Source organism: Prunus dulcis, chromosome 2 (assembly GCF_902201215.1).
Source record: "Prunus dulcis chromosome 2, ALMONDv2, whole genome shotgun sequence".
In the NCBI taxonomy this organism is placed as follows: Eukaryota; Viridiplantae; Streptophyta; class Magnoliopsida; order Rosales; family Rosaceae; genus Prunus; species Prunus dulcis.
Genome location: NC_047651.1, coordinates 22,307,105 through 22,333,377, shown reverse-complemented (window position 1 = coordinate 22,333,377; position 26,273 = coordinate 22,307,105). Strand labels below are relative to the sequence as shown.

Sequence of the window (26,273 nt, the reverse complement as noted above, 5' to 3'; positions counted from 1 at the left end):
TTTTTTTAATAACTATTTTGTACTGCAACGCGACAATAATACTACTCCAATTAAAATTTTCCCACTAGAAAGAGATAGGAAACAAGTTCAATAATGTGATTTTATGTGTATGTTGGGGTGGGGATGCCTATTCCTTAGTAGGAGATGCGTATGAACATGTCCAAGCATATGAAGTGATCCATGAACTGTGGAAAAAGTTTTTCTTTTCCACGTAAAGAAGAAATTATGGAGATGTGGAAAGAAAAAGAAAGAAAGATAAAAGTGAAACATGAACGAGAGAGAGAGAGAGAGAGAGAGAGAGAGAGAGAGAGAGAGAGAGAGTCATTGGGTGGGGTGGGGTCATCATATTCATGGGTGAGTGGGTGAGTGGCCTAGTTGTTGATGCTTGGATTTGTTACCAAAAATAGGAATTTATGAGTTTGCTAGTGGGGAACCTAGTTCTTTCCCTCCATTCGTTTCTTGATTTGACAAATTTTCACTTTCCATCATTATATTATTGAAAAAAATTCAAACTTTCTAACATGCAGTAGGATATTTATTATTATTTTATTTTGGAACAAGGAGGCCCAAAAAGAACACTGAACGAACACAACATATTTATGGGCCTATAAATCCCACGTAAGTGGAGATATGTGCCCAGCAATTCTTGGGCTTTTCTTGAGCCATTTTGGATGGGTCCCTACATTGCCATTGTGGGCACAACTAATTCATAGTTGAAAAAAGACAAGCTGCAGGTTTTCATGGTGGGCTTTCATATGCTTTTGCGCATTCCCAGATTCAGATTTCAGTGCCATAAACCCTTTTCTTGTTTGTATTTATTTATGTGTTTAATGCATGGATGGGAATGTTGTTTGTTCTCTTCTGTATTGAAACTTGAAGCACAGACCACGCAGAGTCTCGTTCATAAAGGTGTCATCTAGTTTCATTTACGAAATCTAGGATGGATTATCAAAACAAAACTAACCCTTAATTTGTCAATGGGTTTTAGACCAGTCGAGTGAGAAAGGGTTTTAATTTGTAAATTGGTTATTTCAGGTTCTAATACACATGTCATTCTAATAGTATGTATATAAGAAACTCTCATTCTTCTTTTAGTTTAGATTATATTTTAGTTGTATCGGAGAATACAATAAGAAAGAGAATGAATGCGTACGAGATCAACTATCTTTGTCATCAATCTAATTTATTACTTTTCAAGTATGGATGGTAATAGAAGTTTTTTTTTCTTCTTAATTCTTAATAAACACATGAGAATTCATAAATCATAATTTTTAAATGGTACAGAGCTTATCGTAATTAGAATTAATCGGCAGACTCAGCACATGGTTTGCGCACATCATTCCATGAGATTATTCTGCGTGGGCGTGGCCTAAACTCCATGTGATTATTTTGTCAACCCCACTGTGAATCTATGATATTAGCGATCCTTGTTCCAAGGAAAGCATTGCTTTGCTATGAGCCGCACGTGTGTTACCCAACAGCACATGATCACACGTATAAAAGTAACAAGGGAAAATCAGAAGATCTTTATTTTGTGGGGAAAATATATAACTTAAACATGTTCTTGTCTTGTGTTGTGTCAGATATTAATAATAAAATTAGAGTGAAGGGAAAGATCATCCAAGTTCCTCCACTTCCAATCAAGCATATAAACTTGCATTTGAAGATTCAATAATTTTGTTTGATAAACTGCCCATTTGTTGCTTTTAAAAACTCTGAGCCATCACTGGAAATTATTATTTATTTTTTGTGTGGAAATGATTATAATATAATATATGTACCTAACGTGTGTTTAATTATGCTTTTGATTAGAGATGGTAATGATCTTTACGTCATTCTGTTTTAGAATTTTGTTTAATTATTTGATTAGGGTTTTGGACGCATTCAATTCAACGACTTCTGTCTCATAGTCTCATTTAATTATTCCACCCCCATCTATAAAACATATTTTTAAAAATGCTTGAAATATGCATGGGAATCTAATAAAGATGCTTCTAATTATAAAAAATATTGGTGATATCCTGTGGTTGGATGGAAGCTGGACTAAGTCAGTTATAATATCTATCTGCTTCTATTTTATTCAACGTGTCATTGTGTTATGAATTGAGGGATAGTTGTTATTCTCGGCATAAGAGAATTTCTCTCATGTTTTAGATAGATAAACAAACACCATTAGTCATAATGAATCATTATAAACAAGTAAACAAACAAGCAATCCAAAAAGAAAAAGAAAAACCTAGTTCTGTACTGTAGTCCGTATGCAATGCATGGTTTCAACCTAAACCTAATGATAGATCACCAACGGGCAGTTCATTCAAATTTCAAAGACAAAGGCAAACACAAGATGACAAGAAAAAAAAAGGAGGTAAAAAGAATGCCCATGATAAGAAGCAGACGGTAAAAAAATAAAGGTGGAAAAAAGATGAAGGCTTCATTATCCTTTACTGCTGTCACGTGTAAAAGAAGCTAAAAAGTGAAAAAATACATGTATCTGTCAACTTTTTTTTGGGTTTGAGAAAACAACATGATGATCTGCGGTGGGTCGTGTTGATTATTTCATGACCCCATTGAAAAGTAGGTTGCACCAGTAAATTTAATCGAACAATTGGATCCTCCCCCACAAGAACTTTGTCCAGTTAGATTAAAGAAGGTGGACCAAACAATTCAGATTGCGACGCTTTATTTATTTTAAATATTACCTTTTACTGCATTGCATTTCAGGCGATCTTTTTTACTTCTGCTAATTTCATTCCTTCTAAGCAATTTTACAGCTGAAATTATTAGGTTGATTGTATACCAACCATTTAATTAATAGAAAATTCATCACACATTCATTAGGAGAAAGAAAGAAAATGATAGAAAGAATATGTGTAATTCTGCATATAAGATTGACACCTCAACATCAGTCCACCTGAATAAATGAGAAATTGTTTTAATTTGACAACTTCCGAGTCAAATTAACTTTACTTAAATATCAAAAATATTGCATATTTGAGTTATTTAGACTATCGCTCGTGTAGGAAAAAAAATATCAAAGACCTTAGAAAGCGTTGATTAGGAAGCTTCATATCTGAGCATCAAACAATGCAGGTTGTAACTCATTTTGATTTTGACCTCGTTTTCTTCCATAAGGAAAAAAAGTAGCAAATAGTAACCACCAACGTAGTCATTATAGAGAAAAAGGAAAAGAAAACGCGTTATAGGTTTTCTTTTTTTCTTTTTAAGTAAGTGGAAAAAAGTGAAATGAAAATGGTCCCATAAACGACCAAAAAGACTTGCCACCAAAACAAAGAGAAATATAAGCAAATCAATGGGACCAGTTTCCACGTGTAGAAATCATATATTGACACGTGTACGACTGTTTCGATGATAGAAAAAATGGGCCTACCAAAAACCCCCAAAACCCACGGCCCTCGCTTTTCAAAGTTGGTAAGACATTAGTCTCTCTCTCTCTCTCTCTCTCTCTCTCTCTCCTTTAGCTTCAGATTTACAGCAGAGATAGACACAGAAAGAGCACATAAGAAGAGAGAGAGAGACTCACTCTTCTCTCTTTCTCTCTCTTTTACAAGCATGCAAACCCTGAACCATGTTGTAGCTTCCACTTTTGCCGCTCCCAGCTCTCTTTATTCACATGCACTCACCTCTTTCCCCGCTCCAGTAGCTCTGAGTTTTTTCCACGTTCATGGCGGTCTCAGCAGACGTCGATGCAGTGCTGCAATTCTTGAGGAAAAACGGGCTTTCAGATGCCGAGTCGGCTCTCAAAGAGGATATGATTGAAAAAGGTGATCTGGGTTGTCTCGATTACGAGAAATTCTTGTTTCCGATGGTGCCTCCGCCGCCTCCGGTTAGAATTCCGGCGAGTTTCCGGCGATCAGAGGTTCCAGGGGGCGGAGAATGCTCGAGATCGAGCTCGCAGGAAGACGATGAGTTTGTGAGCATGGGGTCTTCTACTTCTAATATGTGCTCATCATCAGGTAGTTCAAAGTTATTGACTTGGATCAAAATTCAGCTACTGGTTGATTGCTATAAGACTATTCTTATAATTTCAGTTTGTTGTTTCTTCCAATGTGTTAAATTGAAATCGGCCAAAAAAGCAAAAAGAAAACTTGCGCATTGCTGCATGGAACTTCAACTGACATTTTTTTTGTTTCCTTTGTTTCCTCACATTTTCTTTTCCCTGAATTGTGCTTCAGCAAATTGTCTTTTAGTCACTGATGATATGCACATGAAAAGGCATGCTGGAAAATCAAATATCCATAGAACACCTATAATATCAGTAACTTAAGGCTTATTGAATTTCAGTCTTTGTAAGATTTTCTATTGCTTCCCTAGTTCTTCAGCCAGGAAACAGAAGATTTCCTAGTGATTATCTTGCCATTGTTTCTTTCTGTTAGTTGATAGTTAATTAGAGAAGTCTCTCCCTTTTTTGTTTCACAGAATTTACAAATCCGTATGGAATTCGATCGACATCTCCAAGTGGTTCCAAAGCCTCATCTGATAGATTCTCTCAATTTGGCACTGCCCGTGATTACCATGATTTTGATATGCAAAATGACCTGTTCTGGCACGATGAGAAAGATGATGGAGACTTCATGACTCCTTGCTTTGAAGGGCCAGACTTCTTTGCCTGTCCCAGTGAAGATAAGTACATCATGACTTCGGACACAGACAAGCAAAATGAGAACCTCCCGGGTCTGAATTTTAAATCTGAAGCATTTCAATCAGACATAAGCCTCGATTACTTGGACAAGAATTGTCTTACTAATATTTCTCCCGTGGATGATAAAAGTGAGCTTTATGTAACAGATCATTATAATTTTGATAAGAAAAATAACCTTGAAGGAGGCTTTGAGGAGGAGCCTGAGGGATGTGCTCCCTCTGCTTCTTCAGTCCACCTTTACAATTGCTGTGTTGGAGCTGAAGGATTTTATGATGAACATTCTGCAGATTGCTGCTACCGGAGCTCAAAACAAACTGATTTCAATAATTGCCAATTAAAGGTTTTGGGGGACATTCCTCCCACTGACATTGGTTCTGCTACAAATCATAGAATAAGCAAGAGTTCTAAAAATGACCGGGTTGAAAACTTTAAAGGCTCCTCTGGTTTAGATGGTAAGGTTGTAGAGAAAGATTTCATGCAAAAAGGAATTGATGGCTATGGAGTTGGAGACAGTGAAGTAAATGAAGAACCTTGCGAGCCTGAGGCTGCTGCTGATGGAGATGGTGTTGACACTGATGAGGTTCTGATCTACAATGCTAACGAGGATGAATATGAAGTTTTCGAATTAAGAATCATACACAGAAAGAACAGGTTTGTTGGGAATAGTATGCTTTCTATGGTTTTGGTTCTGTCATAGCTAAATTCTTGGTGTCCGTGCTGTTAAGCTACTTTTTGCCACTTGTAAGGCATTGACAACTTATTGATTCATCTTCACTAAGAAGAAGCATTTACCTTGGGAGGATATTTTCTTATCTATGTTTTGATAGAGGTTTGAGCTCATGTACGTGTGTATTGATAGGTAGCTATCAGTTTTACTCATGTGTTGTGCCGTTTGCAGGACTGGATTTGAAGAAAACAAGGATTTCCCCATTGTGCTAAAGACCGTAATTGCAAGCAGATACTATATAACAGAATATATTGGTTCGGCAGCTTTCAGTAAGGTTGTACAGGCTCATGATCTTCACACAGGAGTCGATGTTTGCCTTAAGATCATAAAAAATGATAAAGAGTTTTTCGATCAGAGTTTGGATGAGATTAAACTTCTAAAGTTTGTCAACAAAAATGACCCTGGAGATGAACACCACATTCTGCGTTTGTACGACTACTTCTATCATCAGGTATTTCTTTCTGATCCATTGTTGAAAGAACTTCAAATAATTTGCTTCATTTGAGTGGGACATGGTATATTTCATTCACCGAGGCTAAGTTTATAACCCTATAATTCTTATATATGTAAGAGGAGGAATGATGACTCTGTTGGGTTGATTGATTGGAATTCTTACAATGGCATGCATTCTTCAAATTATTTAATGTGCCCAAATTTATTCTTGCAAAACAGGAGCATCTCTTCATTGTTTGTGAACTCCTTCGGGCAAACTTGTATGAGTTTCAGAAGTTCAGTCAAGAATCTGGCGGAGAGGCTTACTTCACAATAAGGAGGTTGCAGGTGCGTGTTTTATTAACTTGTAATGTTTTCCCTACTGGATTCCATCACTATTAGCCATGGCTTTTCAGCTGCTTTAAAAATTAATGGTGCCCTCTTAACAGGTCATAACCCGTCAATGTTTAGAGGCATTGGATTACTTGCATCACTTGGGAATTATTCATTGTGATCTAAAGCCTGAAAACATTCTTATAAAAAGTTACAGAAGATGTGAAATAAAGATCATTGATCTTGGAAGCAGTTGTTTTCGCACGGACAACTTGTGCCTATATGTGCAATCTCGTTCCTACAGAGCTCCTGAAGTCATTCTTGGCCTCCCTTATGACGAGAAGATTGACATGTGGTCTTTGGGCTGTATCTTGGCTGAGCTATGCTCTGGGGAAGTATGTCTCTGTTTGCCTAAATTTATTCATTATGTTCGGCTCTGTTTTATTAATAGCCAATCAAATGATGCTTTCTTTAGGTTCCCATCAACTTGAAGGAATAATTCCTCTGGTAAAAAATTTCATACATAAATACAGTTGTGTTCATAATATCTATGTCTTCATCAGGTGCTCTTTCCAAATGATGCGATTGTAATGATCCTTGCACGTATGATTGGAATGCTTGGTCCTATTGATCTGGATATGTTAGTGAGAGGTCAGGAGACAGACAAGTACTTCACAAACGAGTTAGATCTTTACCACATAAATGAGGTGCATACTCCAAATGTCTCTCTAAATGAGTAGTTATAGACTTTTACAGTTGTTTCCGGTTTTTCACTTAATAGTAAATCATCTTTACTTTTCTTTTTGTACTTAAACGAATATAGCATGTGGACTAACGCTTGCCATCCCATATCCAGGAGACAAGCCAACTGGAATATATAATCCCTGAGGAGTCCTCCTTGGAGAATCACCTGCAAGTAACCGATGTCGGGTTTATCGACTTTGTTAAAAGCTTGGTTGAAGTCAATCCCGAGAGACGCCCAACGGCGAGGGAGGCAATGGAGCATCCATGGCTTTCCTACACGTACGAATCGAGTCCTTTCTAAACCTGTGGGGGGTAATGGTTTCCCCTCGTGGCTTTATTTGCTGTACATTCAGTTTTGAAGGGCACATTTGTGAGCAGAGTTGAGTTGCATCCTATGAGGCACCGGACTGACTGGGATGCGCTTCCAATATGCAATATAAGTTTTGGTTTTGTGTACATGTCCTGTTTTGCATTGTCTTGTCGTATATTCTCATGCTGATTAACATATTCATACTTTGTTCTTTGTACAAAATGCTCCCATAAGCAATCTCTGAGTGACTGGGTCATAGAAAATGTAATAAAATATTTTTGGCGTTGATTCGGTTCTTTTAGATGCCAATTCTACATTGGTCGTTTCCTCATTCGGTATGTTATCCAATTCAATTCAATTCTATACACCAAATGGTCGTTTTCTCGTTTGATATGTTATCCAATTCAAACCGAAGAATTTGTTTTCTAAGAAAATTTAAATCTTTCCATGATTGATAAGATAAAATAAGTGACATTGTTTGAAGCTGTCAGTGCCAGGTTTTATGAGATGAGAAAATGACCTTCAAATTTTCCATTCGTAGAAATAAAAGATAAAAAATATAAAACCTTGATCAAAAAAGACAGAAATAATAATAAATGTTCCTCATCCAGTTTTGCTCATCATCACCAATCACTGAATGCAGACCCAAAAACACTGAATTATTTCAGTGGTGATGATTTTATCAAAGTTGGTCTTAAAGAAGAAAAGATTGTCTCTTCTGATTGGCGCGACTAGGATTTACTTTCCCACTTTTCTCCACGTTCCACGCCCTCATTTCGCGCGTGTAAATTTTGTCAAAACCCTCCACTCGGAAACCGCTCAAAACTCTCTCTCACTCGCCTCCGCAGCGCGTCGGCGTCCGCAACCCGACCCTCGCTCTAGGCTTCGTCGAAAGCAGCATCGCCGAGAAAACAAGGAACACGATAGAGACAAAGAGGTGGTGTGTTTGGTTTTGATTGGCTGATGAGAGTTTAGAGTGAGTAAGAGAGAGAGAAAAGAGTCGCAGTTAACGAACGAACAAAAAGCCCAATCAATCAGCCTCCTCTGTTCTGACAACCCAAAACAATGGCCGAGTTGACTCAGGGTGAGGTGGTCTACTCGCCCAAGACTCTCCAAGTATGGCGAGCCTTGGTGAACTGGTTCGGCTTCTTCTTCCAGATCTTCCTCCAAATCCTCAGAGCCCTCGGTCACCACCCCCTCCTCTCTTCTTCGTCTTCGGCTTCGTCTTCTTCCGCCTCCTTCAAATCCCTGCCGGTCGTTGAGTTGCAGGAGCTCGAGCACGACTCTCCCGCCGCCTCCGCCGTTGAAATCGCCGACACCCCAGATGCCGACTCCGACGACCGCATCCACAAGCTCACGGTACGCTTTCGAATTTCAGCAACTTTCTATTTTTGTAAATAAAAATCTTGAATTACTGGAATTCTTGTTCTAATTTTTGGTTTTATTCATGTTCTGTATTAATCAATTAAAAAAAGTTTTGATTTTGCTATCAGTGGAATGTTATATATAGAAGCTAATTTACGAATTTGATGAATAATTAAAGCTAATGGGACGAAGAATTAGTTTACTAAAAATGGCTGGATGATATGGAAATTCAGTAGAGAGAGAGATGGAGGTGTGGTGGGTGTGCAGTGCACTCTTTTCTTTTTTGTGTGTTTGGCACTAAAGAGCCACTACTACAGGTAGTTCTTGACCTGGATGAAACTCTAGTGTGTGCATATGAGTCGTCTAGCTTGCCCGCTGTCGTTCGAGATCAAGCTACAGAAGGTGGGTTGAAGTGGTTTGAGCTTGAATGCGTATCTTCAGACAAGGTGCTTTTCTTCTTTAATTGATTATCTTGTCTACATTCAAAAGATGCAAAGTTTGTTTACACGAGTGTGTTGGAGTTTGAAGGAATGTGATGGGAAACCAAAGGTCAATTATGTTACTGTCTTTGAGCGTCCCGGGTTGCAAGACTTCTTAAGACAAGTCAGTCAGTTTGCAGAGCTGGTGTTGTTTACCGCTGGTCTTGAAGGTTTGCTTATAACCTTCCATTTCCTTTTTTATTTTTCTCTTAATTTGGCCCTTCCTTTTCCTCTAACTATTTGGAATGTCTATGTTTCTGAATTGTATCAGGTTATGCTAGACCACTTGTTGACAGAATAGATGTTGATAATCTATTCAGTTGTCGACTTTATCGGCCTTCAACAACCAGCACGTGAGTGATGCTCCCTGTATTTTTCATCTTCTGTAAACAGTTTGGGTCTCTTTTCCAAAATTAGTAGCTATTTGCAAGGAAAACCTCATCTGAGATTTTATCCGACCTATCTACATGATGAGTTTCTTCTGTTGCTTTAGCAAAAAATGTATGTGTCTCACGTTGATGCCCGTGTAATTGTCCTCTTGAAATTGCTGCTTCAGTATTTTACATGGAGATCTTCATATGTCATGAGCACTTTCAGACACAGAAATCTTATGGTCCTTCATAACATGTCACCATCACTTACGTATATAATCACCTTATAAAGTTAGCCTATTACCCGCAGCACTCTAGTCTCTACTTGTCTTCTAATTGAGTGTGATAAATTTTTTATGCTCTTACAAGAAACCACATCATAAATGCCATATTGAGTTATAAGGCGTATTTGTGTTGGAGTAGCACGCACGCAGCTAGTAATTTTCAAACTTTTTCTTGATGGCTCATAAGGTTATTAGAGTTATTTCAAGCTCTGTATAGAATGTAAACTTAACATAAGATTTTCGACATATATCCATACAGTTGATCACTTTCTGTGTTCCTATGTTTTATTGCTTCAAGTCATTATCCCAATTTGTCGATGTATACTTTTAGGCAGCCTTGTGGCTCCGTGAGTATTGTTACTGACATTTTGTTTAAATAGCTCAAGTACTGGTATTAAGAGGATTTAAACCCTTGGTTGTTCCCAGCTCAAGACTAAGTTGTTTAGTTTGGTAAAACCTCTAATGTTGGATGAATACAGGGAATACCGGGAGCATGTGAAGGATCTCTCTGGCCTAGCAAAGGATATGCGCCGAATTGTTATTGTTGACAACAACCCTTTCAGTTTCTTGTTGCAACCTTTGAATGGAATTCCATGCATTGCATTTTCTGCTGGGCAAACACACGACACACAGGTAGAAAAATCAAACTTATTGAAATTTCCGGCTCTTTACCAGTTATTACTTAACTTCTCGGTTTCACTTCCTTTTCCTTTCCTCTTAACCTTTGTTGTTCAGCTTTTGGATGTTCTTCTTCCACTCCTCAAGCACCTCTCCCTGCAGAAAGATGTAAGGCCTGTGCTTTATGAAAGGTTTCACATGCTTGAATGGTTTCAAAAGCAGGGGATTCCTTCAACAAGTTGGAAATAGTAGGATTTTCAATAATTATATGCAATGAAATTCCCATTCTTCTTTCGTGCAAATCCTCAACCGTTGCTTAGTTCAAGCCTCAAGGGAAGTGTCTGTACAGCTTCAGTGTGTGCACTGCAATTTGTTGATACAAGGCTGTGTTTTGACCAGAGGTCCGAGTGCTTCATCTCACTATCATACGAAAACCATTTGTGTCTAGATTTGTTTACTATGATTTTTGTGTAACTTTGTCTATATTGCTTGCTGTTCTCTTCAATCCCTTATGTAATTTGTTAGGATTTTGTGAAATTGTTGCCAATAATTATTAGCAGTTTATACGTTTCTCATCATGCTTGTGTTTTTTATGCTGCTGATATGAACTCAAAAGAGTCAGAACTCAACGGAATGCCATCAGTTTGCATGTGTAAGCATGCGTGCTCGAATTGGAATTACACCAAAGATTTTCTAAGGCCATCTCAAATGTAATATCCAAGTTTTAATTTTTGGATCCAGATTTGGGTTTTAAGTTATATTCAAACACAAATATGAAATTACAGGTTTCTTTCTTGTACAACATAAAATCCTAATGGTCTTAGCTGTAGCAATGGGTATAACCTATTTATCCCTAAATAGTCTTTTAAAATCTCAATTCAATACACCCCCCTTAAACTACCAAAAAAAGAGTATAACTTGGCTTAGACCGGGTCTACGCATTCATAAATAGATACGTAGGAAGAAAATCAATTCTGTCTGGTCCTGAGTTGAGTGTGACGAAAAGTAACCTAACAATTCTAAATTCTAATCCTAGCCCCTTGAACCACCAGAAAGTACATTGACAGACCAAACTTCAGCCCAACTGCTAGTCTCTGTGTCACTTTGAGGGAAAACCCAAAAAGAGTCTTTAGGGCCAAACTGGACTGAACTATCATCATGTGAATTGACATTTTTAGGCTGAGCCTGTTGGATGGTTAACACTAGGCCTCAGCTGCAATCACTGGCGAACCCAGAAATTTTTTAGCGGAGGTGCAGTATTGATTAAGTATGAAAAATGGCTTTTCGGAATAATCATTTTCTCAAGATAATTTTTGGTGGCTTTTATTCCTTATATATCAAATAAGAAAACTTGATTTTATGGGATTTTAGTATGAAGTATATATTGACTTAATGAGCCATCATTTTTAGTGTAAATCGTATTTTGCACTAAAACCTAATTTTCATATTTTGATTTGGTGGGAATTTGATTTTCTAGTATTTTCATTTGAATCCAAATGGGGGTACTTCCTTATTTATATTGTAAACTTAAGTAAATGGAGTAATATAAAAATAAATAAAAGTAAAAGGACAAAGACATTTACTTGAATGTTGAAAATGGAAATAAGATAATCTGTACACCACTTGAGCAAATGGGCAATCTGAAGCACTTACAATGGTTTTTCTAGCAAGGGAAGGTGCAGCTGCACCTCCTAGCCTTAATAGGTCCGCCCCTGGCTGCAACCGCTGGTAAAATTTGATTCACTACCGCCAAGCTTTTTTCAAATACAAGCGATAGTTTACAAGATGTGGGAATTTCTCACGCACACATACTACCAAAGTATCATGATAGTTTGAACATTCCATTGAGTTAGACTCCGTTGGCTCACCACCACCGAGCCTTGGCCAAATTAAAATTAACTCTGCATATCTTTCTTCACCTTGCCCTACCTTGATCTTTGTGCCTCTCAAATTATCTGGCACAGCAACAAGGGACACCCTTCTTTCTTCATAACTTGTTTAGTTGTTAATCATGTCGTGTTAATTGAGGAGCAGCCAGCAATCCGACATTATGTTAGGCACTCATGGTTCCTTTAACAGCTTGGCTCTTATATATTCAGTGACAAAAGGCAAAGGCACGAGGGTCTGCCTTATTTTTCACTTTTTTTTATTATCTATATTCGTATTTTGTGTTCATTCTTGCCTTCTTGGTAATTTGGCTGTTGCCTTTCATTTAATTTTTTTTAAATGTATCGCTTTCTCAAAACTTGCCAAACCCAGACAAGCTGAATCTTGATAACATGCCTATGTTGCCTTGAGTTTCATCGCCAACTTTTCTCAACCTCACAAAAAGCCCAGCATTTCTATGTTTCAGCTTTACCTTTGTTAAAAACAATAATAAATAAAACTGAAAATCTGGAAAAGGCCAACTTCTGCATCATTATCTTTATATGCTGCACTGCATAAATTATTATATCTGTAGCCAGTCAACATTCGACACATATAGTATATATATATATATTGATGCCACAAGATTGGAGAGTCTGTAAGGATAATTTTAATGTATTTAAAAAAGAATTAAAAAAACATAATGAAGTTGGATATATTTTTTATTAGATTAGCTCTGTCCTAATCTTGCGCAACAGCTATGAGTATACTAATAAAAAAACTTGGGCCCAGATGCTCTTGTGTTGTTCAATCATATTTGCAGTTGGTTGCCTTTTTATTATATCTTAACTCTGTTGACAACTATGCACTACAACTTTCCTTCACAGTTCACACTATTTTAAAACTTATTTATTATTGTTTTATCATAAATGAGGTTATTTTCCCCATTTGAGTGCTTTAATTATATTCAAGCCTCCTTTGGGCAGTTTAGGAGATTGCTTAAATTTATCTAATGATCAACAAATATTGGGTCAAAACTCTTTTTCTAGTCAAAGCTCAAAAGTACCTTTTTACTATCTTATTTCATTCGTTTAGATAAATACAATCCCCATCTTTTGTCTAAAAGCAAAAGCTATGTACAAGAATGTAAAAGTATTGTGAAATAAAATACAATTTATAAGTGAGTATGTCTTTTATGATAAAATTTTATCTCGTTGGATTATAAATGTGATTAAGTTGAAAACAATATCGATATTTATAATAATGAGTTATTGATTAATCTTTCTAAAATGTTAATCATATTTTGACAAAAATGTAGAAAAACCTAATGAACTTAAAACTAGATGAAGAAATCTGCATCTCCTCTTCCACTTCACTTCAACCATCACACCTCTCTCACCTCCTCCTCGTCTCCTCCCATCATCATAAATAAGTTATTTCCTCTCTCCCTCCGAGATCTGAAACCCTAAAATCCTCTTCTCTCTCTATGATTTTCTTAGTTGTTTACTGGCTTGTTGCATCTGCGTCTCCCCTACAACCCATCCTCAGATATATAAGCTTTTGTTATGGAGGTGTGGACTCTGTAACTTATGGGTTAATTTTGACCCCCACTTAGATCTCCTGCGTATGATAACTATTGGTGGCTTGCTCCCCAAAACCCATGCTCTGCAAATCCCATTTGTTGGTTCCTTTGGACCTTTTTTTTCTTATGGTGGCGGTGGCGACTTATTATTTGTAGGATTTGATTCTAGAATTTCTGTATTTTTTTTGGGTTGTTTGTTGTTTTGGGCATGTATTTTGAACTTGGAGTTCGACTTTATTTATTTATTTTTGTTGAGCCTTTATTTCTTTTTCTGACTTTGTATTAGACTTTTTATAATCTCTATTTGGTAATGACATGTTCATTCCTTTGAGAAAAAAAAAAAAAAAAATCTGCAGTATGCACATAGCGACCAAATCTTCAGTATATATGCATTACTAATTAGTGTATTAAAAGAGTCCTTACTTTGTTTCATTATGAGAAAGACTCTGTCTTTTTCACACGTCAAACGTTGAAATGCAATTAGACAACAGAATAGAAGGTTCTTCTTCATCTTCAAATGCAATGCAACTAATTAATTATCATTAGGCCATGTGCTTAGATTACTCAATATTCACGTACACACTACACAATTGAATTAACTAAACATGTCTGCTTTACCTTTTCTGAGATGATTTGAATACTTATATCTATTTTTGCCGACATTCTTTTTGTTTTCTCCATTTAATAGTTTTTTTTCCCTTCTCATTTGGGGGCTTATATATACATATGTGTATATTAATTAGGTTACAACAACAATTACATCCATTTTTTGAATTGGTTATAGGTATACAATTCCTCCCATTTTTGATTTGCAAGTTGTGTTGCATATTTTAATTGGAGATTGTGTGTTAATTGCACCTACTGACCTAAGGCACGTCATTAGGTGAGCGGGATTGGTGTTAATAATAGTCGTATCAAACTTATGTTCAAAAAATTAAAATTTCAATAATGTGAGGGGTGAGTATATCTCTAGCGAACAAATCAAGATTTAGTTACCTGTTCATATTAAACTTTACAAATTTAGCTGAAAATCTATTTTATATATATATATATATACGTATGCAAAAATGGGAAGAAAAAGAGAGACTTTGTTTGTGAATTGTGATGGTGAAAGATTGGGTGAATTGGTAAACTTGAAAAATAACGACTGGGATGTATTTATCTGGGATTTTCGAGTGACCTGCCCACCTTTATTTGGGGTCTCTGTCAAACGTGTTTGACCATAAACAAAGTAGCAAATTAACAAGCCGAGTCCACGAAACCACCCCTCCCTTTCATTTATCTTTCTTTCTTTGTTTTCGTTTCTCTAAAACATTTTATTTTATTTTACACTTACTAAATCACTGATTATGTTTCTAATTTGAATGTTCAATTTTCAAATTACAATATATGAATTTGGTCAAATATCTCACCCTACCTACTCCCTCATAAATATTTTCATTTCCTGAAATCCCTTTTTTTGCATGACGCATGCACATTACACGTGCTTCACCCCTCAGGGAGCCTAATTCAGATTTATTTTCCCACACGTGTTATGATTGTTCCCAGCGGCTTTCTAAAACTTGGTTCCACACAACTAGTTTCATAAAGAAAATACGTGAAGAAATAAATAAATTCAAAGAATGACAGCAAATACAATGAAAAGTAAAAATTAAATAAAACATAGTTTTAAATGGTTATATTGAAGTTTAAAAGATGGTTACATGCTTATTGGATATCACTCAAAGGCCGGTTACACCATATATGACACAAATGCAATTTTATTTTTCGTTATAAGAAATTGTAAGCTTTTTAGCGCACGACTAGCGAGAATATCTTTTGTGATAATTGAAATATAAATTCTCGACTGTTGCATAATAACCGTACATACGAAGATAACCACATAAATTTTACTCTTGCCCCCCCGCCCCCCCCTCCCTTTTCTTTCCTTTTTTTTTTTTTCTCCTCCATTGTCCCTTTTCAATCATATTTGCAATACATTCTAGGAAGGAGTTCAAGCATTACTCAAAACTCAAGAGGTTCGTTCGAGGAGCGACCCTAGAGGTTTCGGAGACGACTACAATTTTAGTATTCTTTAAATTGGCTTTTGAAAATTATTAAATAAAAAAAATGGCTAAAGGGGGGAAAAAAAAATTGAATAAGGAAAATGGCTAGTTTCGAAAATGTCCCAAACAAAAAAAGGAAAAAGAAGAATGAAATAAATGGATTAATATAAATGCTATGAAACAACCTGAAACCCGAGTCTTTTATCAGTTTCTGAGCTCCCAAATCTAACTTCGGATTGCTCTGTGTCTCTCTCTTCCTCTGTGTCTGTGCGCATGTAGACGCCTGAGAGCTCCACCAATGAAGCAGACCAGAGAGTCCAAAACCCACCACCCATGCCGTCAATCTCCGCTCTTTTAGATGACGAAACTACCCTTCTCTTTCCTCACCACCTTCACCACCTTCATCACCACCCTCCTCTTCACCCTCCCCTCAAATCATGCCTTAGGCTCCGGCTCCACCCTCGCCATCGTCTCCGCCTCCGGCACCGTATGCGGCCTCGTTTCAGGCCAACCGCGGCAGCGCATACTCTGCTACCGCCGTGGAGAAAACGCCACCGTCGAACCCAACATCTCGTTCTCCGCCATCTCGGGCGGCCGGACATTCCTCTGCGGCATCCGCTCCGGCGGCTACAGCCTCCTCTGCTGGGACAACTTATCGTCCCAAAACTCGACCTTTCATTCCAAACGCCTATACTTCAACGAAACATTTTTGTTAGAAAATCTGTCAGTCGGCGACAGCCATATCTGCGCTAGAGTGGTCGGTACAGGCGCTGTGAAATGCTGGAGAGCCGACGACTTCTCCGAATTTCCATCTGGGTCGGAGCAATTCGAGTCAATTTCATCTGGGTCGGGCTTCTCTTGCGGAATTTTGAAGTCTAGCCTTCGGGTTCGGTGTTGGGGGTCTGGTAGTACTTTAATGGCGAATGAGACTGAAAACGGGTTCAGGAACATGTCAATGTTGAGCATTGTAGCCGGTGGTTCGCACGTGTGTGGGCTCAACATTACTGGGCTTCTGGTCTGCAAAGGGAGCAATGATCATGGCCAGTTAAACGCCCCTATTGGCTCGCCATTTGAATACTCTGCTTTGGCCCTTGGAGGTAACCACAGTTGCGCAATCAGGACATTAAACCAGTCTGTGATTTGTTGGGGCGGCGGAGGCGAATATTCAGTCAACGAAACCAAGGGGGTGTCTTTTGAAACCATTGTTTCTGGGTTGAATTTCACTTGTGGATTGACCACGATGAATTTTTCAATTATTTGTTGGGGTCCTGGTTGGCCTGGGTCAGGGGATGAGCTCGATTTGCCTCAGCTTCTTCCAGGCCCTTGTGTTCCATCTTCTTGCAACTGTGGTATTTATCCCGAATCTCAAAAACTCTGTGATGGCTCAGGTAACATTTGCAAGCCCTGTGTGCCTCCAATTTCATTGCCACCGCCACCACCAACACCACCGGCATTGCCGTTGCCGCCATCTCCATCAGTTTCGCCCCCATCACCTCCATCTAAGGCTCTGACGACGGGTTTATTGGCGTTTGCGATTGTGGGTTCTGTAGGAATCTTTGCAGGTATTTGCACAATTGTTTATTGTTTATGGACAGGCGTTTGTTTTGGGGACAAGAAAATTCACAATTCAGTGCAGCCCACAATCACCAGAGCTGCTAGCTCTAACAATGGCAATGGCACAACATCAAACAATAGCCCCCCTTCGAGATCGTCCACCATTAGGCGCCAAGGGTCGAGAATTATGAGGCGCCAGAGGAGTGGAACCTCGTCGGCGAAACACCCCGACAGGGCAGAGGAGTTCTCACTGGCGGAGCTTGCAACAGCCACCAATGACTTCTCATCGGAGAACAAGATTGGCGCTGGAAGCTTTGGTGTTGTGTACAGAGGCAAACTGAGTGATGGGCGTGAGGTGGCCATCAAAAGAGGCGAAACAGCGTCGAAGATGAAGAAGTTTCAAGAGAAAGAGACTGCCTTTGACTCAGAATTGGCCTTCTTGTCAAGGGTTCATCACAAACACTTGGTGAGGCTTGTTGGGTACTGTGAAGAGAGGGATGAGAGGCTCTTGGTTTATGAGTACATGAAAAACGGTGCGCTGTATGATCATTTGCATGACAAGAACAATGTCGAAAAGAGTAGTAGTTTATTGAATTCGTGGAAAATGAGGATCAAGGTGGCCTTAGATGCTGCTCGAGGCATCGAATATCTGCACAATTATGCAGTCCCTTCTATAATTCACAGGGACATAAAGTCATCAAACATTCTGCTGGACAACAATTGGACAGCCAGAGTCTCCGATTTCGGGTTGTCGTTGATGGGTCCTGAAGCAGATGCTGATTACAGGCCAAAGAAGGCAGCTGGAACAGTTGGCTACATTGATCCAGAGTACTATGGCCTCAACTTGTTGACAGCAAAGAGTGATGTGTATGGGCTTGGAGTGGTGCTGTTGGAGCTTTTGACAGGGAAGAGGGCAATATTCAAGGACGGCGAGAACGGAGGGACCCCGATAAGTGTCGTGGACTTTGCCGTTCCGGCGATTATGGCCGGAGAGCTGGCGAGGGTGTTGGACAGAAGGGTTGGGCCTCCGGAAGTGAATGAAGCTGAGGCGGTTGAGCTGGTGGCATATACTGCAATGCATTGTGTGAATTTGGAAGGGAAAGATAGGCCAACCATGGCTGATATTGTGGCCAATTTGGAAAGGGCATTTAGTCTCTGCGATGAAAGCCATGGTAGCATCTCCAGTGGTGCAATCTCAATCACCTCTGCAGAATTGTAAGTGATGCTCTGCCCATAAAAGAAAACAAGAAAAAAAGAGGAGAATTATTTGTTCAAATTTTTTGTCAATTTCTGTGTCTTCCTTTAGGATAATGTGGATGGGTTTTTACCGTTTTACCTTTTTGGATATAGAGACTAAAGATTTTAGGAGAGAAGTTCCATCTAACATTTGAGCTGTAGTGTAGAATTTTGTGAACACTAACAGCCATAAAAATTAGAGTCTTGATTTGCAGCTTCATTCTCTCTTTTTTTTCTTTTCTATCTCCTGGTGTGTTTTTATTATTTAAAACTGTATATGGCATTGCCAAATTGCCAATGCATGTGTGCGCTGCGTATGAATAAAGAATTTGCGTAAATCTAAAAAGGTAGAGGACAAAGAATGTGAACACAAGTTTCGCTTTCTATAAAAACCATAATAAATGTGCTTTTTTCTAAAGTGATAGCCAAAAGATTACAAAGGCCTGCGCTTTGTACTTGATTGAGAGCAGGCAGCAGAGCAGAAGAAGGCCGCAATGGCACACACACACAACACAACCAACAACCAATTTGAGAGCAATTAGAAATTTTCAAAAGTCCTAAAATATCCCTAAAAAGTATGGTCCGGCACGGAAAGAAGAATAAAGCAAAAAGTACTTCCAGTCATATACTTTGAACGAATGAGGAAGAGAGAGAGCTTTGAGTTTCCAAGTTCAGCAATTTTGACTTTCAAACTTCAAAGAAAGCTGCCAAATCTGATAAGCCCTTGTGGCCCCACAGTTTCTAGACACGTGTAGCGTCAAGATCCTATTAGACTAGTCCATTAAATCTAACGGCGCCTAAAACCTAAATTTACTTAATATATGCAATGCGCACCATTCAGTTATTTTTGTAATAAATAAGTATATTATACATACAGCTAGAGAGAGAAATGGAGAGGGAGTGGGGTTTGTCTATGAATTTGAAGTATGAACACTGTATAATATATGGACCCGGGGTGGCCGAAGACCCACCCACCTCCTCCCTTGATTATGTATTTATTGAGAGGTGTTTGATGGAGATTGTCCGCAAAATTTAATTGTGGCTTCAAAGAGTTAAATATTATGAAAACTGCAACGTATATCTTTGTCAATGGTGCCTTAATGATTGTAATTTAGAGCTACGATTAGGAGTAGCGCAATTTCTGATCGTAAATAACTTTGAAACTCATATTTAATTAATAAATACATCTTTGTCAATGGTGCCTTAATGAATGTAGTTTAGAGCTTATTATTAGTAGGGCGATTTTTGATCGTAGATCACTTTGAAACTCATATTTCACTAATAGTCACAGCGTCAACGGAAGATCGCAAATCCTATGTATTCCTTCTATACTATCAAGATCACAAAGTGGTGCAAATTCTTAACGTATCATGGAGGAAAAAAGAGAAGGAAGCTTTTGAATTATACAACCTAAAAGGAGAAGAATGTAAGGACTAACTTTGAAATTTTAAAGATCACAAACTCAGTCGTATCACAAATTTGAAAGATTAGGTAACTGTTGGAATAATCAAATAGCCAACATGATATGGAGTTGAAGGAAAAAAGGTCAAGATTTACTAACTCTCTAGGGCCCACGAGAGACCAAATGGACTGCTGGTGCCTTGAGAAGTCTTTGTTTTGATGGGGACATTCGTTTCAACAAGAGAATTGGGTAGAGTGTAGCTAAGAGCGAGGATGGCAAATTCCAAAATTCATGTATTAATTTATTTCATACGAAAAGTAAAAAAGAATTAAGGGAAAAAGGGATTTTATAAATAAATCATGTGACTGAGCTGAGACTAAAGTTTGGAATCTCAGGGCCCAAAATAAACGTTGTTGTTGACGTCAATTCAGGTGTCATTAACCATTCACATGATGTAAATTCTTTTTCTCTACTGAGTCTCCATTGAACAAAAAAAAAAGAAAAAAAAAAAAGAAAAGAAAACACCTTTGACACTGCAAAACAAGGTAGGTAGGAAGATGTGGACCTCGTACTCATTACGAATACATGAAAACGTTATACTCAGGATCATCATGATTCATTCGTTAGTTGGATTAACATGATCACTCAATAAATCATAATAACCCAAGTATAGCATTTTCATATGTTCCTAATGAGTACGAGATTTTATTGTAGAAAAATCTTTGTTTTTGTTTCAGAAAGATGCAGAGGACCAAGTGAGGCACGTGTCGTTGGCAATATACAGGTGTCGTTCCCAATGAGGCAACATTACGATTTTTGTTTGACACAGTCTGCGCCGTCGAATTTAAGCAATTGAAACTGCTTTACCAACCAAATCAATCGAATCTACTAGAAATGGGAAAACTCCAGTCCTCTCTAAACCAGACGTCACGTGAATTCAGAAACTTCTTGGGTTGAAGAACAAGTCATGGACACAATAGCATAACAAAGGAGGAGGATGAAGTGGTGTTTGACTTGGCATCTTAACTAAAGTTTATGAGTTATACAAACAAGTTGGCTACAAACAATGCCGATACTTTGGTAATTGTTGCACAAGTATATATGAAATATATGAGGTAATAAGGGGTAAAAAGGACCAAAATTTCGGTGTGTAAAAATAATGTAGGGTGAGTACTCAAATCTGTGTTGGTGTGTAATGTAAACCTCTCATGCGGGTTTACAATGGCTTAGATTCTGGGGTATCTTCCTTGTCTTTTCTCTTCAACTTCATTCATCCAATCATTGAGCCAGAGGAGACCCTTGTAGCCATAGTATGATACTGCAACTAAAACCAACAGAAGTGTAACAAGTAGAAGAAACCGCTTCACGTTGGAAACAATTTTCTGTCGAAACAAACAGTGGTCACAGTTAGCAAGTGAATATAGAGGCAGTTCAACTTCAAAGTGCTCACTTTTACTTTCACGGAGATACGTACTTGCAGTGTCGAGATTTGCGTCACTTCTTGCACCCGTTCACGCCTTTTCTTTCGCTTTGGTCCATGCTTATCAGTATCTGGTTCCTTCACCTTCAAGACCAAAAAAAATAATAATAAAAATTGGCATTAGGATGACAGCAGCAAATCTAAAATTGCCAGTCATAATACCCGCATACATGTGGACCAGCAAAAGAAACTCTTCTGTTTGAATTTGAATATATTACCTCCACAGTTTTAGGCCTACGCAACTGTAGTTCTGAATCAATAACCTTTAGTTTGCTTTTGCAATTAGAATTGCAAGGAATAAGTGCATGTCCAAATTGATTCTTAGATATATCTTTGGGATCAGAACCAGCATTCCGATAGGCTGCCTGAACATCGTGACATAACCACTCCTTTTTCAAGCTCTGGCATGCACAACGGACAGTAACCTTGCATATAGAGTTAGAAATCAAGTGAGAAAGCTAAATAGTACATGAACTAGTAATTTGTGCTAATAATATTCACATTCTTCTCCCTATAAACAACATGAAAAAATTCATTTAAAATCCTTCTTTCCTACTCTATTGATACAAAGTAAGAAGTATTTGCACCTTTTTAGAGCACTTCTCAGGGAATGAGCATTGACCAGGATGACAAAGCTCTGGGCACAGATGATTACAATAAGGCAACTTTCTGCACAATGAACATCAACTCTCAGCTCCTCTCTTAATTCAAAATTTAAACTTTTAAAAATTAAAAGAAGAAGCAAGAACTTGAATAATACTAAAAAGTAAATAATAAGCAGAAACCAAGATTTGTTTAGTACAATTGAGTTAAATTGCCAATAAACAAGCATGCAATACAGCAGAACAAGAGAAAGAAAACATTAACTATTACCTATGACAGGGCCCTCCACATGAACGAGCTGCCATTTGCTCCTTTTCAGACAAGCTGTTATAATATATGCACTCAAAAACATGGACCATGGAACCACAGTGACATGATCGCTTTACAAGCACCTTGCAAGGGGGGCAGTCTCCAGGGTGGCATGACAAGGGACAAGGATGAGAACATGCAGGCTCCCTCTCCTGAATCAAGACATTTACAGCAATCATGTAACCCATTAGTTTCAAAAGTATCTAACAAAACTGAAGATAATATTCTAGGAAAACAACCCTAAAGAAAATCAGCAGAGCAGTCTAATATAAGGAATAAATAACACCTTCCCGCAAGGAAGATGACACTTCTCACAAGGCTCACTTCTTGCTTGCTGGACTGATGGCAAAGACTGATTCTTGAGCGGGTGACAAGTTTTGGTGCAAAAGTGATTACCACAAGGTAGAGGATTTCCACACAAGTTTTCACAGGAAAATAGTGTTCTATCTGAGCAGACCATCTGATACGAGGAACAAACAAATGATAGTGGATGAGGACATGATGATATAACAAAGTCAAGTTTATTTGATTTGAAATGTTCTGCTAGCAAACACAAACCATTCTCTCCACCCCAATGTGCTGGCCAACACATGACCTCCAAACATGTTCTGGGCAAGGAGGGCATGGAGAACCAGGAGTACATTCACTCTGATGAAGGGACTTCTTCTTCTTTGGTTTCAATGTAAATTCTGGATTCGGAGGAGGTCTAGGACCATGACACCTGAAAATTAAAAAAAAATGAATTACGGAAAAATAGTGGTACAGAGGAGAGTATAATGGAGCTACACACCAGAGGATGGCTTAAAATAACAACAGTGCACTGAAAAATCCTGCAAACCTTAGCTTGCACTTGTGACCACATGGGTATTCTTCTTCACAAAGTACTCTACATGGGGGGCAAGCTCCATAATGGCATTTGTGTGGCTGGGGAAAGAACAAAAATGATTGTTATTACCATAGCATGGGATACACTGTTAAATGGGTTAACATTTTTCTTGTCTCTAATAAATAAAACCAAAATATAAAAATATAAAAAAAAGGAAATACTAAAAAGAAAAGACACACAAATGTTGGGAGATAACTAAAACCAGCCCTCCAACTACAGTCCAAGGTACTATCACTTGAACATTCATAACAGTTGAATGTTAGGAAAGTACAGACATGATAATGGTCACGCCATTAGTTTCAACCACCTAGATGCATATTTTGAAATAAATCTAAGACACTCTTGTAAAGCTCTTAAGTAAATCATAACAACAATATTTGAGATAAACTAAGCCAATGTAACCCCTAGTACCTTGCGATTTTTTCCATGCCTGCATAAAAGAGTAATAGGACATGGCTTAGGACATCTGGGAGGCTTTTGATCCATCTCAATACCACAAGGAACCTGAATCAAAATCCATTAAGCAAGTGACAAATACATTTTCCGATCAATTTGGCAAAGCTACTTAGATGTAGTAAATTTCATTATGCAACATGCTACCAACCGGGTGTGTTTTTCTAAATCATAGAAACCAAGAAAAACTACGTAAAAGAAATGAGAAAAGAACAAAACGTACGAATGCTTTTGCAGCAGTCACAAGCAAGGCCACCATTAGTACATATGTTATATATCCTGATGAAATATTCAGAATTACCATCTAAGTACAAAGATGAACTAAAGAATCCGCAATGAGAAAACTCGCACCTCAAAGTGTGTCTCGCCGCATAAACATGCAATCGTCACCATCACTGGGCAAGGAGCGCAAGCACCTCTGCAGGAACAAAACTCTACTTCAGAAGTTCACAAACTAAAATCTTTTCTTTTTTAGCTAGGGCTTCAAACTATTCACTTATTTTTCCTCTAATACAAGTAGACTTTTCATAGAAACAGGTAAGTTTAAGAATGCAAAGCCGGACTTGTCATATTGATTTCAATTTCTCATAAGTTTAAGAAACACTTTAGTTGTGTGCGTTATTTTGCTCTAAATGGAGGTGTACTACTATGATAAGCTGATTAAAATACATTACTGATTGAGACTAATAGCAAGAAATGACACACCAGTTTTAAAGCCAAGAGAAGTTCATGAGCTGAAAAAACAGGGTTCCTATAATAATGAACTGAATGTACCAGCACTTTTCCCTTGAATTTTGTGCTTTCAACTAATGGACTACAGGCCATAATCTTGCACAGCCATGTGATAGGGTAACATACCTATGGCATGGAGATGGGCACTTGTGGTTCTTACATCGAAGCTTTCTGCCACAAACCTAATAGTTCAAAAATCAATACAATACAAATTATTTGTAGACCTAAAATAAGAAAGCAGAAAGAGAGAGAGAGAGAGAGAGAGAGAGAGAGAGAGAGAGAGAGAGAGAGAGAGAGAGAGAAACCTCTGAGCACGGCGGGCAGTCCCCATCACAGCAGCGACGCTTGCAAGCATGGCGCCCACAATCCCTTTGTCTCTGGCACTTCCTTTCGCATGTCAAATCTTGATGGCAAGGAACCTATTCTAGATCCAATTGCACTATCTTTTAGTGATTTTATAAATAAATAAAAAAAGAACTCAAATAATCCCTCTATAATCCAAAGACATCTAAATTTGAGCAAAATAGCAGACATCATACCTCCTTCTTCAAGCTCCCGCACCGGCATGACTTGATGACAACTGTTCTGCAAGTCACAATGCACTGTCCACGATGACACCTCTCCGGGCACCTATGGTAGCCACAACTAAGCATCTTACTACAAGTTGCACCACACAAAGGCACAGAGGCTTTGCAAGACAATCCTTCATGTACTGTCTTCCCACAGGGGCATGTCCTCATCCCCTGAAATGGGCATGGTCCACAATCCTCCGAATGACAGCCTTTACTACACTTATGTTGCCCACACCCAAGAACCTTCTCACATGGCTCCTCACACCTAAAATCAAGCCTTTCACAACACTCCCTCTCCTCCTCTCTCTTCCCACATTGGCACCGGTACACTGCCCGAACCGGGCATGGCGGGCAGGGCCCCTGATGGCAAATCTCCGAGCAGCAGTGGATCCTACAAGCCAACAACTTCTTACAAACATTGTTACATGAGAAATTCTTAAACCCACATCGCCGAACGTCCTGCACAGACCCACAAAAGCATCGAGCTTTTACGAGCTTTGGACAGGACGGGCAGGGACCCGGGTGGCACAGAAGTAAGCAATGGTGGCCGCAGCTGTGATTTAGAGGCCTATTGCAGACCTCACCGCACGAGTGGGGCAAAATCCACGGGTCATCGCTAGGTGGGTTCTCGAGTTTTCCACAGAAACAGAAATAAGTCTTGGGAATTTGGGATTGGGGGTACTCTACCCTACATTTGGGGCAGTTCCAGAGGGATACCTCGGCCGCTTTCTGAGCAGAAATGGGAAGGCGCGTGGAAGCCCGCAAGGCGGACAAATCGGAGGCCTGGCGCGCCCAACTCTGGATGCAAATGAGGTGGAAGACGGAGAAACAGACGGAGGTGCAAGACCAGGTCGGGTGGGAGGGTCGGATCCGCTCCAGGCATATGAGGCATGAAAGAGCGCCGGAGGACGATGAGGTCAGGAAAGATTGGATCTTGGAAAGGTCGGTGTTTGTGGCTGATGATCGGCTCGTGAATTCCAAGTATGATCGGAAAATGGAGTCCGAGAGGTCCGAATGGCGGACGGGTTCGGATCCGGATTGGCTCTGGTCGGAGTCGGTGTCGGAGTCCGAGTGGGGTGAGGACATTTTGGGAATTTCGGTATGAAGCAGTGATCTGCTCCGGTTTTGTAGAGCGCGGCAGATTCAGAGTCTGTTAAGAATTTGAGCGCCACGTAGTTGGGAGTCTCTATTATTCGGATTCGGAATTTGGGGCAACCGTTTATGGGCCAG

The 26,273-nt window shown here is 38.8% G+C and overlaps 4 protein-coding genes across 6 annotated transcripts; 3 read left to right on the top strand and 1 right to left on the bottom strand.

The window, feature by feature from the left end:
* The first annotated feature begins 3,431 nt into the window (after positions 1 to 3,431).
* LOC117617596 (serine/threonine-protein kinase prpf4B) lies at positions 3,432 to 7,507 on the top strand. 2 transcript variants are annotated; one of them, XM_034347040.1, is made up of 8 exons: positions 3,432 to 3,974; positions 4,438 to 4,788; positions 4,948 to 5,311; positions 5,559 to 5,838; positions 6,060 to 6,167; positions 6,269 to 6,547; positions 6,716 to 6,859; positions 7,009 to 7,507. In XM_034347040.1, exons 1-8 carry the CDS (start codon positions 3,683 to 3,685, stop codon positions 7,195 to 7,197), a joined length of 2,007 nt encoding a protein of 668 aa, XP_034202931.1. In that variant the 5' UTR covers positions 3,432 to 3,682; the 3' UTR covers positions 7,198 to 7,507. The 2 variants fall into 2 exon arrangements, with proteins under 2 accessions (XP_034202931.1, XP_034202930.1); XM_034347039.1 differs by having other exon boundaries at positions 4,438 to 5,311.
* A 342-nt stretch (positions 7,508 to 7,849) lies between these two features.
* LOC117617595 (carboxy-terminal domain RNA polymerase II polypeptide A small phosphatase 1) lies at positions 7,850 to 11,000 on the top strand. Its single transcript, XM_034347038.1, has 6 exons — positions 7,850 to 8,565; positions 8,889 to 9,017; positions 9,100 to 9,220; positions 9,322 to 9,403; positions 10,185 to 10,338; positions 10,441 to 11,000. Exons 1-6 carry the CDS (start codon positions 8,272 to 8,274, stop codon positions 10,570 to 10,572), a joined length of 912 nt encoding a protein of 303 aa, XP_034202929.1. The 5' UTR covers positions 7,850 to 8,271; the 3' UTR covers positions 10,573 to 11,000.
* A 5,003-nt stretch (positions 11,001 to 16,003) lies between these two features.
* On the top strand, positions 16,004 to 18,826 carry LOC117620051 (putative serine/threonine-protein kinase-like protein CCR3). Its single transcript, XM_034350142.1, has one exon. The coding sequence runs from the start codon at positions 16,175 to 16,177 to the stop codon at positions 18,587 to 18,589; it is 2,415 nt and encodes an 804-aa protein (XP_034206033.1). The 5' UTR covers positions 16,004 to 16,174; the 3' UTR covers positions 18,590 to 18,826.
* Positions 18,827 to 20,924: 2,098 nt separating this feature from the next.
* On the bottom strand, positions 20,925 to 26,209 carry LOC117617145 (NF-X1-type zinc finger protein NFXL2). 2 transcript variants are annotated; one of them, XM_034346415.1, is made up of 13 exons: positions 25,011 to 26,209; positions 24,777 to 24,890; positions 24,598 to 24,653; positions 24,091 to 24,157; positions 23,698 to 23,790; positions 23,239 to 23,324; positions 22,959 to 23,121; positions 22,687 to 22,860; positions 22,362 to 22,552; positions 22,076 to 22,157; positions 21,707 to 21,913; positions 21,483 to 21,572; positions 20,925 to 21,390 (listed from the first exon to the last, which is right to left on the bottom strand). In XM_034346415.1, exons 1-13 carry the CDS (start codon positions 26,127 to 26,129, stop codon positions 21,235 to 21,237), a joined length of 2,598 nt encoding a protein of 865 aa, XP_034202306.1. In that variant the 5' UTR covers positions 26,130 to 26,209; the 3' UTR covers positions 20,925 to 21,234. The 2 variants fall into 2 exon arrangements, with proteins under 2 accessions (XP_034202306.1, XP_034202307.1); XM_034346416.1 differs by lacking the exon at positions 23,698 to 23,790.
* Between the last annotated feature and the right edge of the window lie 64 nt (positions 26,210 to 26,273).

What these genes read in the sequence shown, in the direction of transcription:
- LOC117617596 (XM_034347039.1), top strand. Translation starts at nt 3,683, where the DNA reads ATGGCGGTCTCAGCAGACGTCGATGCAGTGCTGCAATTCTTGAGGAAA. An exon ending in ACGACTACTTCTATCATCAG is followed by an intron (nt 5,839 to 6,059) that starts GTATTTCTTTCT and finishes CTTGCAAAACAG; the next exon opens with GAGCATCTCTTCATTGTTTG. An exon ending in CTGAGCTATGCTCTGGGGAA is followed by an intron (nt 6,548 to 6,715) that starts GTATGTCTCTGT and finishes TGTCTTCATCAG; the next exon opens with GTGCTCTTTCCAAATGATGC.
- LOC117617595 (XM_034347038.1), top strand. Translation starts at nt 8,272, where the DNA reads ATGGCCGAGTTGACTCAGGGTGAGGTGGTCTACTCGCCCAAGACTCTC. An exon ending in CGGCCTTCAACAACCAGCAC is followed by an intron (nt 9,404 to 10,184) that starts GTGAGTGATGCT and finishes GGATGAATACAG; the next exon opens with GGAATACCGGGAGCATGTGA. An exon ending in GGCAAACACACGACACACAG is followed by an intron (nt 10,339 to 10,440) that starts GTAGAAAAATCA and finishes TTTGTTGTTCAG; the next exon opens with CTTTTGGATGTTCTTCTTCC.
- LOC117620051 (XM_034350142.1), top strand. Translation starts at nt 16,175, where the DNA reads ATGACGAAACTACCCTTCTCTTTCCTCACCACCTTCACCACCTTCATC.
- LOC117617145 (XM_034346415.1), bottom strand. Translation starts at nt 26,129, where the DNA reads ATGTCCTCACCCCACTCGGACTCCGACACCGACTCCGACCAGAGCCAA. An exon ending in ACTGCCCGCCGTGCTCAGAG is followed by an intron (nt 24,654 to 24,776) that starts GTTTCTCTCTCT and finishes TTGAACTATTAG; the next exon opens with GTTTGTGGCAGAAAGCTTCG. An exon ending in GTAGGCCTAAAACTGTGGAG is followed by an intron (nt 21,573 to 21,706) that starts GTAATATATTCA and finishes TTGGTCTTGAAG; the next exon opens with GTGAAGGAACCAGATACTGA.